Source organism: Glycine soja, chromosome 2 (assembly GCF_004193775.1).
Source record: "Glycine soja cultivar W05 chromosome 2, ASM419377v2, whole genome shotgun sequence".
Classification (NCBI taxonomy): Eukaryota; Viridiplantae; Streptophyta; class Magnoliopsida; order Fabales; family Fabaceae; genus Glycine; species Glycine soja.
This window is the reverse complement of record NC_041003.1, coordinates 29744261-29757450: the sequence shown is the minus strand read 5'-3', so window position 1 is coordinate 29757450 and position 13190 is coordinate 29744261. Positions and strand designations below refer to the sequence as shown.

Genomic DNA, 13190 nt, shown 5'->3' with positions numbered 1-13190 from the left:
CAACTTGTGTGATTTTTCTTATTTTTTCCTTTAATCCAAATCGCTTGGTTCTTTTTTTATAATTTTTTTCCAGATGTCTAGAAAATTAAGTAAAAAGTTCAGCTCAAAACTCGTAGTGACCAATTCCCAGTAATTTATACAATTTTGTATGTTCAAGCTGCCAGCACCAGCGATTTCAACCTAGAAATCAAGAGTAGTGTTTATGTTGCTTAAGGCTTGGATAGTTACAATTTGTGTTTGCTTATGCTCAATTATCTTGAATAAAACAATTCAAGAGAGCTTAAGACTTATTTGATTCACAAATCTAGCCACAACTCAGCACCACAACTCAACTTCATCATAGGCATCATGTAGGAAACTTAGAAAACAAAACAAAAAAGTTCAAGAACAAGACTACTTCTAGGAATTGATTTAGAACATGTTATGAACTAAATAACATGCATGAATTAGACTCAAAATTCAAAAGATAGGCTAAGAATGACAAGAATACATGAAAAAATGTATCTAGAATTCAATCAACAAAATAAAAATTCAACACAAACTTAGAACATAATGTGACAATTACTGTGACTAAACATGACTCTAAGACAACATGGATTAAGTGATTTACACTTAGATTTTTGTGTTTTTTTTTTCTAATCAATATTTTGGAAGAAAATTTAGATCTAAGGTTCAGCACAAGAATATTATGAATGAAAATTGATAGAACCTAAAATCAACACAAAAACAAGATTCAAGAGTAGATCTACAAAATTTGAACCATAGAAATGCAAGAACAAGTGTAGATCTAAGATTTAATCGGTTTTTTTTTAATCTACTCTAAACAGCACCAAACCACAAGACAATGGAGGATATACATGGAGAATAAGATGAAGAACAAGGAATTAAAGAGAATTCACCGAACAAAAAGATAGAGGAAGCAAAAGAACATCACCTAGATGAAGATGCTCTTGATACCACATGATGCAAGCTCCATTGGAGCTTGTAGGCCTAGGATCTTCTTCATCAATGGATTCCTTTGCTTCTTGGAAGATGAATGGCAGCGGAATGGAGAAGGAAGAGAGAGAGGAGCCGCCACTTCAAGGAGAAGATGAGTCTAGAAGAAGCTCACCACCATAGGAGGCCATGGATAAGAGCTTGGAGGAAGAAGGAGATGAATGAAGGGATAGGGAGAGAAGAGCACGAAATTTTGTGCTCCAAATGAGCTTTGAAATATGAAGTTTAATATTCAAATGATCAAAGTTGAAAAAAATGCACACACATGACCTCTATTTATAGCCTAAGTGTCACACAAAATTGGAGGGAAATTCAAATTTCACTTGAATTTGAAATCGAATTTGTGGAGCCAAAATTTCACTAATTATGATTAGTGAATTTTAGTTATGGTTCAGCCCACTAATCCAAGATAAATTCCAAGATTCTCCACTAAGTGTGCTTAGGTGTCATGAGGCATGAAAAGCATGAAGGACATGCACAAAGTGTGACTATGTGATGTGGCAATGGGGTGTAGTAAGCAAATGCTCACCTCCCCCTCTAAAATTTAATTGGATTGGGCTTCTACCAATTCAATTAAATTTATTTCCAACCACACACATCAAATATCCATTTAGTTCGTGTGAAATTACAAAACTACCCCTCATACAAAAACTAGTCTAGGTGCCCTAAAATACAAGGGCTGAAAAATCCTATATTTCTAGGGTACCCTACCTACATTATGGAGCCCTAAATACAAGGCCCAAAATTAATGAAACCTTAATTTAATATGTACCAAGATAAGTGGGCTCATACTTAGCTCATGGGCCTGAAATCTACCCTAAGGCTCATGAGAACCCTAGGGCCTTATCTTGCATTTTTGGCCCAATCTTCTTGGAGTCTTCTATCCAATGCCCTTGGGGGGTAGGATTGCATCACCTTCTAATAAAATTGTGTATAGTTGTCGTTGTACAAACTATTTGCACTTGTGTTTCAAATTTGTACTTAGGCATGCATCGCAAGATTGCAATTCTATTCTTCCATACTCCAAAAGTTCTTTCAATTGTGCACCTTAAACTAGAGTGATAATAATTGAAAATTTCATTACTATTTGCACACCCAAATCTACGTCTAAAATCAGGAAAGTGGTAGCATTCACATTTGTAAGGACCCATGGGTGTTGGATAGCCAATATCTACTAAATAATATTTGCTTGTTGAGAAAGGTAAAAATTGTATAAATAAAATTTAAATGAGAATAGAATTCAATTATAGTGATACAAAAAATTAATACCTTGAGGAGGATGTGGAAAATTCATAATAGAAGTTGTGAGAGCATGATCAAAGATTCAAGCATTGTGGGCAATACCATCCCATCCAACTAATACAAAAGTAAAGCACATGTTCCAATCACATGAAACCATTATATTTTGTGTTAGAATACCATTTCTTCCAATAAATCTAGCTTGCTCACTAGGAGTAACCACACATGGAACATGCGTACCATCAATTACCCTTATGGCATTCTTAAAAAATGGCCAATATCGTATATCATTTTATATTTTGGCATGACTATCACGAAACAAAGGATCTAGTAGCCTAATATATTCTACAGACAACTTAAAGAGAACAATTAATACCTTATGGAGATGTCTACTTATAGTTTCTCCAGAGTGTTGAAACCTCTCTTAAATGTTCCTATTTCCTTCCACGTGGCCAATTGTAACGATCTGCCTTGTCGCTACGATACCACCACTCTAAACCACATAAATTTCACTTTTTAAATGAAAACTCTATTAATTTTCTTATGAAAAAAATGAAAGTAAATTTTTCGCAATATACATTCACCAAACAACGCATAATTACTTAGATGAGTATATATATATATATATAAACTCAATACGCATCATTCATATAATGGAAAGTAAATTAATTCATACATATAATTAAATATGTGATTTACATCCTCAATTCAAAAAGAATTATAGAACTAGCTACGGAGGAATTGATTAACAAAACACAAATCTCTCCCAAAATAATCCCAACGTCATCACGTTGGCTTGACGGCTCCATAAAAGAATTTCACTTCACGCACTCTATTGCTGTCCGTCTGCTCCCACGAACAATGTTTGTGATCATCACAGGTACCAACCACACGATACAAAAATTGCAAGGGTGAGTTTATTATAAAAGAAATTAACACAAAAATCAAATAACCATGATTAGTAAGAAAACATCAACAAATACCATAATCATACATAAACATTCATTAGTCCAACATACACTCAATAAGTAGTCATCAACCTTCCAAAATTCCAAACAATCATGCTTAGTATGATGCATGCACCTGACCTTACCTCTCAAATGCAATGCAGTATCATTCGTCAGGAAATAGCCTACGTGTGTCCACACAACACTCTCACTTAGGAAAACTAGGCAGCAAATGTCGAGGTCACCCTATCGTGCACAGGCAACCCCCCCCCCCCAATAGTGATCAGCCTGAGTCTCAAGGAAGTTTCAAACCAAGTGACATGCCCTCAAGTACAAGTATTTCCACTCATGAGAAACTACAAGTACTTACTGACAAAGTTTATACTATTTCCATGCAATATGAAGTATGAAACATGGACACCATTAATGCACTGACCATGGATAATTAAAGATTCTCAACATCAACATCATCTCATCCAAGGTTATCAAACTCGAGAGTTTACGCAGACTCGTGAAAGTTTCATAGACTCGACTCGTAGATTCAACTCGTAGACTCGTAAAAGTCTACTTTATATAAAAATAATAACAAAATATATATAAATAACATACTAATTAAACATTTCAACAATATAATAAAGCAAAAAAGTAAATTATAAAGTTCAGAATATTTAAATAACCAAGTCTTGTAATAATACATCACAACTAAACAATAACTTGTAGAGGTTATAGTAGTGGTAGATCATTCTCATCGAGGGTTTGATGTTATTAGAGAACAAGGGTTTTATATTATTAAAGGTGAGAATTTTGTATTTGAGAATAACACGCTAAATGAAGGTATGTTGAATGCTAAACAAATAAAAAACAATAAAAAATGACTTACATTTTGGTCTAATTTTTTTTAACTTACTAACTCGTTGACTCGGTGGTAAACTCGAGAGTCTACCGTGTTTACTTAGAGTTTATAGAGTTTACCCAGAGTCTACTAAAAAAGAGTTTATTCAAGAGTCAACTCACAGAGGACAAGTGGACTCGTAAACTCGTAAGAGTTAGTGAGTTAACTTGAAAGTTTGATAACCATGATCTCATCTCAATGACATTATCAACAACAACAACATCATCTCATCTCAATGTCATTCTCAACATCAACATCATCTCATATCAATATTATCATAAACACCAACATCATCTCATATCAATTATTATCAATATCATCTTCAATAACAACATCATAAACATCAACATCACCTCATATCAATTAATATCATCAATAACAATATCATCAGTAAATCATATTCCGCATATACATACATATATAGTTCATGTTTGAGATTCACACTCCCTAGGCCTTCAGACAACACAAGTCTAATAAAAATAATAATGTCATTTAACAATAACAGACTTATTGCATCCAATTAGTCAAAAACATTATTTTTCTTGAAAACTAGCATGCAACAGGGACAGACATACATCCCCGTAGTTAGGTTCCCTGACCCCAACTATGGTATAAAATGTCGTAAATTATAATAAACTCCCCTCACCTGTCTTGAGCTCTCCGTTAGTTCCTCTTTGGTCGCTCAAAGACCTCTCTCGTTCACATTCGTTAGTCCAAATGCAACGTTCTATATACCAAATTGAAGGAAATTTAGTATAGATTTCAAAAACAAGGTTAATAACAACATTCAGAATCAATTACCCATGTCAAAACATAAAGGGCTAAGGGGTATTTCGGATTCTACTAAAAGGAGACGTCCTTTTGAAATTCTGATCATGCCAATGTGACTGGGGTTCCGCGAAGGTCACGAAAATAACATCAATTTTATAAAAAAGATAACTTTTACAACATCTCATTTTCAAGGTTTTTTTTAAAGGAAGTGTAAAAACACCCTATTACAATATCCAAAACACAAGAGACACTAAAAAAAGTTCAAACTAACTAGGAGAAAGGTTTAGAAGTCAAGATTACCTCAGAGAAGCTACGAAATAAAGGATTGAGGGAATGTTTTCCACCAAATCCTTGAGGTGGATTATGAGGATTTCACTCCAATTAAAACGTTCATCTCAATGTGGTGGTTCGGTGGCAAACAACAGCAGCTCATGGTGGCCACTGGTTGTTGTGGGTGGTGGAGCAGGAGGTGTTAGGGTTTGGATGGATGTTTGGAGAGAAAATGAGTGAAAAAATAATGTTTTTCACACTAAAGAACATAGTTATAATCTACAGATCTCGCTTAGCGAGCTCATCTCGCTAAGCAGGAGTCCACTTTTGGCATTAAGCCTGACTTTTCATCCTTAGGGAAATTCCTCTCGGATTAGGATTTGCGCTAAGTGTGACAATTCGTGTTGAGCGCAATTCCTATCACTCTAAGCGCAACAATTTGCGCTCAGCGTAATTCTCTCTCGGGTTGGAATTACGCTTAGCAAGAGGTCAAACATTGTTATTTTAAAACATTGTTATTTTGAAAATCCCAACAGTCAAACCATGGGGACATGTGTTGGGAACCTACAGTCAAAATTTGAACATAATCCAATGGTTAACAAATCCAGGATCACGGTTTTACCATAATAGGTTTAGATAAATTTTGAAATCTCATAATTTCAACTTAGGTCAATAAAACTCCACATAACTCAACATCCACATCAATCAAATCACACATGACTAATTCACACCATATCTAAACTCATTCAAGTTAATCATATAATTAAATAACACGATAAATACAATTAAACATTGATTTATAGTTAGCAAAATTTCAGGGCGTTACGCCAACCTCGTTTAAAAACATTGCAACCATTTCTTCAACTTGCATGCGGTTAGTAGGCTTTAAACCATGATCAACCAATTTAGTGCAAAGCTTGTAAAAAATATGTTTTTCCATACGAAACATCTCATAACAACGAATAAGATGACCTTGCAATACTTCTTACACCCATGCATGGCTTATTTGTTTGTTGGTTCTACACGGCTCTTTACATAGATGTTTTATTGCATATTCACCAATAAACACAAACACATAAGATGCTTGCTCCAAAAGTTCATCATCTTCATTGGTATTTGATTCAAATTGTTCAAGCAAGTCATTCAATTTTTACTTGTATAAAAACAATATTACAAAATACATAATATATCAAGATACACATGATAAAATATAAGTTCACTACCAAACATAATATGATTCTTTACAAGCCAAATAAGAAACATAACCAAATTTGACAGCAAAACATAATATGAGTTCAACAGAACATAACTTATACCACCACAAGAAAACATCTAAGCACTAGTACAAAATAGTAAGGAGTTTTTAATTACATCCCTAATACACACATCTAGTTAGTAACTTTGAACAATAAGGGGTTTTTAACTGCATCCCTAAGCCAATGCATCCTTTGCATATATAAACCTCGCATGACAATAAACATTTCTCTTGTTGGCTTTAACATCCTCAGGTTGCAATATTGTGTATGAAATAGTAAATTCTTTTGTAATTCAGGTAGTGTCTTAAGCTCATTGATCACTTCCTGAATAGATGCACTTGCCACAACTTCATTGCGTCACTTACATGCTTATGCAATCTCACTAACTATATAAACTATTCTTTAAGAGGTAGTTGCCTTCTTCTTGCTAACTTTTTAGTGTGATTGATTCCCTTTCTCTTTTTCCTACTCTTTTGACTAACAATTCCTTGGCTAATAGTTCCTTGTGAATCATTCATATGAATTCCCTCAAAAGCATCTATTGCACCAACACTTGCATCTTCACTATCACTTGAGCCTTCCTCTAAATCTAGGCCAATGCCTTCAAGACTTGGATGGTACCCATCATTCATATCAACCTCAACACTAACGGGCAATATCCCAGACGAGGGAGCCCATTGGAACTCTCCATTAGCAACTACATCCTTAAAAAGTTCAATCAACTTGTGAGCAAATGGAAGTCCCTTGATCCTAAATTTTCCATATAAAGGATTTTCCTGCACATTTAGAATTTATCATAGGATAAATACACTATACAAAAAACTTAGACTTACAACAATACACATTTATGTAACACATACCAATTGTTTTTCTCCTACCATTCATCACTTCAATCAACAGTAATTTTGGCATTATCCCATCCAAGACCAGTTTCTTTACTAAATAATTTATACCATACTCACCATTGTCTTCTAAGGTTATGAAACTTGTTCTTAAACTTTGATTTGTCATAATTTTTTCTAGTCAACTCCCATTCTTGGTAAAACTTGTATCATGTCGTTTTCCTTTGGACACTTGTTCCAAGCATTCTATGATAAAGCCTTCAGTTACTTTACGGTCCCAATAAGCTTTTTCTTTCTCAGTACTTATAGTTCTACATTAAAGAATTTTCTTGATGTGTGATTAACAAAACTTTAACATGCAGAATTGGTAAATGGTATATGTCATTGCAACAATACTATTTGGCACATTCTTAGTATGATCACCTCTTAGAACCATAAAGATTGTTAATAACAAGCCAATAATCATGATAACAAAATAAAGCTACTCCACTATTAAAAGTTAATAATCTGGTCTATTATTTATTAGTAGGACCAATATAAAATTCATTCATCAATAAAAAAGATAGAATTGATAATATCATTTTCATGACTTTAAAGTGGCCAGTGAAGCATCCACCGACCACCATAATCACAAGTGAACATTATTTATTGTCACTTGTAATTTAACTTGGTTTTTTTGTTCAATCATTCATGCTGACTAAGCATGGTATTTTTTTCGACTGTCAACTTTCCTGATAGGAAAGTTTGACAAAAAGTGCATGTGCTTGACTAAGGTGGAAAAAGTGAGGGGACTTTGTAATTTTTTTAATTAGATTCTTGGCTCAATTAAATTAATGTTAGTCCATATTATTTGATATTTCCAAGTATGACAAATCAATGGAAGTGCCAAGACTCCATTACCTAAGGAGGACATTGGTAATTAAATCTTGTAGTGTAGATTGTTACATAGTATTGTACAAATAACACTCTAGTCTTGTTGGTTTGGAAAAGATAGCATTAAGGTCATTTCAATCACTCTTATGTGAGCTCAAAATATATTGTGATAAATAATTTGTTTACACTCAGTTTAGAGTGCTTACCCTATTGACAATGACTGGCCTAGAATTTCCATGCTTGGCCAAAAAATGTTAATAATACCCTATTGTGATCAACTAAGAATAACATTAATAAGAAAAAAATTACTTGAATTGAAGCACAAGAAGTGATCATGTCAAGTCCCAGAGTTTGATGCAGCCCAACACCTCCATGACAGTGACACTACACCCCTGCATCCCAGGTACTTGATAATTAAATATATATTGTTTTATATGATAGTAGATGAGATAAAACATAACACTAATGCCACTAACAGTGTTGAGGAAGGAAGAGGAAAAAATGAAAAAATAAATTAAAAAAGGATATATAAATTTTACTTTTCTTTTTCACATAAAATCAATGATAAATCTATATTGGTAAATGTTTTATATGTCAAAAACCTATTTACTGTTGAATTTTAAACTTTTGAAATTAACAAAGGAAAGTTTCATACATAGCAAAAACCAAATGGACTGGGAACAACTTTTTACACATACCATCACAAATCAAATTAATAAAAACACTTTAAAATAGAAATCAGAAATGAGAAGCTCAAAGATGAAAAATGAGAGACTAAAATAAGGCTTGGAGAAATGGAGAAAAGAGAATAGGAAAAGAAAATAAGCAATACAGAAAAGTAACACAGAACAAAATACAAGGATGAAATTAAACGTAACTTGACGAGTTGAGTAAGTTTGTTGGAAACAAATTCAGGAGAAGATGCCAGTGTCCTAACTAAGATATTGTTTTAGAATAAATAAAGTAGAATACGACTTCATCAAAATAATGTTAATCAAGACATGAATATAAAAATAAACACTTTTAATTTGGCATGAAAGCCAAGATTGATAATATTGACTTCAAAAAATGTTGGCATGTAGCTTATAGACTAAATTAGACATCATTCATTAATGATAGAGCACTATTTCTATCTCGTTCATATCAATGGTGTCATTAGGAATCAACTGGTTGTCCCAATTTAAAATTTGGCTACCTATCATCCTAGCAATGCAAAAAATTTAGTGTACAAATTGAAAACTATAACACGATAATGTTGTCATGATGAAATAATCATAGAACATAATATAATTAAGTTTATTTCTTTTTATTGCTTCAATATACCAAAAGAAATCATAGATCGCAATATAAGATGAATAACAAGAAAAACAATAAAGGTATCAAAAAATAGATAGAAACCTAATTTTTCTCATTGACTATTGTTAGTCATCTTGCCCCCTGTCACAAGGGAGTGAAAATAGAGAATTTGTGTACATAGCCGCCACCACAGTTCTAATGGGAGTATCATTATCATTAAAATTAAAATAGGATTGATGCTCTAGTAATTGTCCCTCCTCAATACATTTGGTCAATCTAGATTGCATGTATGTTCCAACAATATCACCACTTTTTGTAAAATCACCATCAATTCTCATGGTTAAAAACAAAAACGAACAGCCACACTATTAATGACAATAATAACACAACATCACAGTATAACAACACAGACCAACAAATCAGAACAAAAACCAGAGTTACTAGTATCATATATATAGTATTGATGCTACTATCAGAGATAGAGGTGAATGCTTGTCACAACACAAAATAGAAACCATATATATCTATAAAATAAACTCACATTGTAATAGTTTTTAACTTCCCTTTTGTTTTCTTAACCTCTACACTCTCCTTCAATAAACTCTTTCAACAGCCTCTACACCAAGTTGAACCTATGTAACAAGTTGAAACCAATGCATTAAAATGACACTCAGAACCATAAAAATTCAGAAAACACTTTAAAGTAACAAAAAATATCAAAGCAAAGATCTACCAAAGAGACAAAAAAGGATGAGAGTCTTCTGTAGAGACAAATGAACATAAGCAAAGTTAAATAGACTCTGAGACAAATGGTAGTTGGTTACCTGTTAATTGCAACATGAACAATCTATTTTGATTCACATCATTCAAACCAAAATAGCCAACAATTTTTTCTCTCACAAATGTAACGAAATAGGTTGATGCAATCCTACCCCCCAAGGGTATTGGATAGAAGACTCCAAGAGGCTTGGGCTAGAGCTACTAAAGAAGGCCCTAGGGTTCTCATGAACCTTAGGGTAGATTTTTGAGCCCATGGGTCAAGGTTGGATCCACTCTTCTTTGTAAATATTAGAATAGGTTTTTCCTTCTTTTGGGCCTTGTATTTTGACCATTCTAGTAGTATAGGGTTTTAGCCTTGTATTTTAGGACATTTTGAGTAGTCTTTGTAGTAGGGACTTTTTTTTTTGTATTTTCATGTATTTTGTCAAGGAGGTGAGCTTAGTTTTTAGATGGGTGTGTGTAGCTAAGCTCTAGCTTCTCAAGGAAGCTTCTCAAGGAGGTGAGATTAGTTTTTAGATGGGTGTGTGTAGCTAAGCTCTAGCTTCTCAAGGAAGTTTTCTCAAGGAAGCTTCTCAAAATTTATTCTATAATTGGTGCCTATGTTATATCAATCTTAGTTCCTAAATTTCAATTGAAAATTACTGTGAAAAAAAATGCCAAATCTAGAGGTTTGTTGAGTCTTTTTTTTTTTACTCTACTCTAGAGCCATTCTAAGTTTCTCTTTGAGTCCTAGCTTGCTTCTATGTCCTTTTCATTGCTTTAATTGTTGAATAATCCTTGAAAAATTGTCTTGTTAAAACTCCATTGGTTTAGCTTTCATTTCATTTTTTTTGGTCTTTGGTTGTTGCTTGTCTCTTTGTTTCCTTGTTTGTGGGTTGCCATATAGGGAATTGGAAGGAGGATTGGTGCCATCCCTTGAAGAATTTGAGTCAAGAAGCAAGGGACCAACCACCTTAAGAGCTATTAGACTAAGAAGCACTCCAAATTGAGTGAATCACCAAAGAGAGAACAACTACCAAAATCGAGGACCGTTTTGTAATTTTGTAATTTACAATTTACTTACCTTCATTGCTTTCAAGTTTTGTAACAAAAAGGCCTTTCATTGGAAGTGTGTTGGGAGCCTCCAATAGGTTACCAAACTTCCATTTATGTGTAATAATTTTAGGCATTTTTTCCTTAGGATAGTGAGTGTTTTGTTGGGAACCTTGAATGTGGTCATCCAAACACTCTTAGGATTCGCCTAGTTTACATTTCTTGCTTACTTTCATAGCTTATTTCCTTTACCTTCCATTGTCAAACCACCTAGATAGCTTTCCTTTTACCAATTAGTTTTTTTTACCTTATCTTTCACACCTCTTTTAGTGTTTATTTTGGCTAGTTTCAACCATAGTTTCTTTTACCTTTTGTTTTCAAACCTCCAACAAGAAAGAACCACAACTTAGGAACCAACATGAGTCATCATTCATCTAGTGTTAATGGCGAGGGTACAAGTCATAAAGAACCTTTATCTAGAATCTTAGATGAGTTGAGTTCCCTCAAGTTATGGAAAGAAAAACAAGAGAGAAAAGAAAAAGGAAAAAAAAGTGGAAGAAATAAGTCAAGATGAAAGAAAGAAAATAAGAGAGGAAGAAAGAAGAAAAATAATGAAAGAAATAAAAAGAGAAAAACATGTCTCCTATAGTAGTCATAACTCTTGCAAGAGCCTAAGTGAAGAACTTTGTGACTATTACGAAGGAAGGCATAGGTCACATCTTAGACCTCACTCCCATAGAAGAGAAAAGGAAAGAAAGCCTCAAGAGGCTAACATTAACCTCTCATACTTCCATGGGAAGGACAATGTAGAGGCTAACTTAGATTGGGAAATAAGGGTAGAGCAACAACTTAAAAAGAATTTTACTTCAAAATCTTATGGCTCTCACTCTTATCCAAAGAAAGACCAAGGTCAAGGCATCTTAGGGGTGACACCTTCTAAGCCCAAAGATGATAAGGGGAAGACAATAGAAAAGCAAGCCCCTAAGGCTAGTATGCAAGAGAAAACTAGCTCTATAAAGTGCTTTAAATGTCTTGGAAGAGGACACATTACTTCTCAATGCCCCACCACAAAAACCATGATTATGAGGGGCCAAGACATTTATAGTAGCCAAGATGAGGCTACTACTTCACCTTCCTTTAGTGAAAGTGAAGAAGCAAAAGGGGAAGAATCTAGTGAAGAAATCTACCCCCAAGAAGAAGGACAACCATTAGTGGTTAAAGAGAAGTGTAAGGAGGTAAGTGTCTCCTCCAAGAGTTTAGCTAAGAAGGAAACTCATTTTACAATAAAGACAAACATTAAAGAAACTTTCCCTCTTAGACAACCTCCACATTTTCTCTTTTGTAAAAAGACACTTGTTAGCACTGTCACACCTCTTGGGCTTGAGGTTATTCCTCATGTAAAGGAGTTGTTGGATGAAGGTTTGCTTCATAAGAGCTTAAATCCTTATGCTTTGTTGGTGCCCAAAATAGGTATTATTAGGCACCAAATCCCTACAATAAGTGATATGATGAATTTGTTGAGTGTTGCAACCCTTTTTTGTAAAATCAATCATGCACCCAACGTCTTCATGATTCATGTACATAGGGACTCATTAGGTAGGTTTGTTCTTATTTTTGGTTTCAATACAAACTTAGGTGCTCATATGGGACACCTTAGGTTTGTCATATTTTTTTGTAGGAATAATCAACATAAAAATACAGAAAAAGGTACGCTTTATTGCATTACTTTCCTTAATTTTTAAAATAGTGATCAAGGGGTTCCCAAGGACCCTAAGAGAATAAAGATCATTCCTGATTGGCCCACTCCACCAAGTATAAGGGAAATCTGGGGCTGTCATGACTTAACAAACTTTTACAAAAGGTTTGTCCCATATTTTTCTATACTTGTAGCACCACTCATTGATTTGGTGAGGAACCATGTTCCCTCATGGGAAGATGTCCATGAAAGGAGTTTTGAGACCTTACCCTACTCTAACATACCCAACACCACTAATAC

The 13190-nt window shown here is 33.9% G+C and overlaps 1 protein-coding gene across 1 annotated transcript; it reads right to left on the bottom strand.

Moving 5' to 3' along the window:
* Nucleotides 1-6766: 6766 nt before the first annotated feature.
* LOC114374814 lies at nt 6767-7252 on the bottom strand. Its single transcript, XM_028332513.1, has 2 exons — nt 7232-7252; nt 6767-7147 (listed from the first exon to the last, which is right to left on the bottom strand). The coding sequence occupies exons 1-2, from the start codon at nt 7250-7252 to the stop codon at nt 6767-6769; spliced, it is 402 nt and encodes a 133-aa protein (XP_028188314.1).
* Between the last annotated feature and the right edge of the window lie 5938 nt (nt 7253-13190).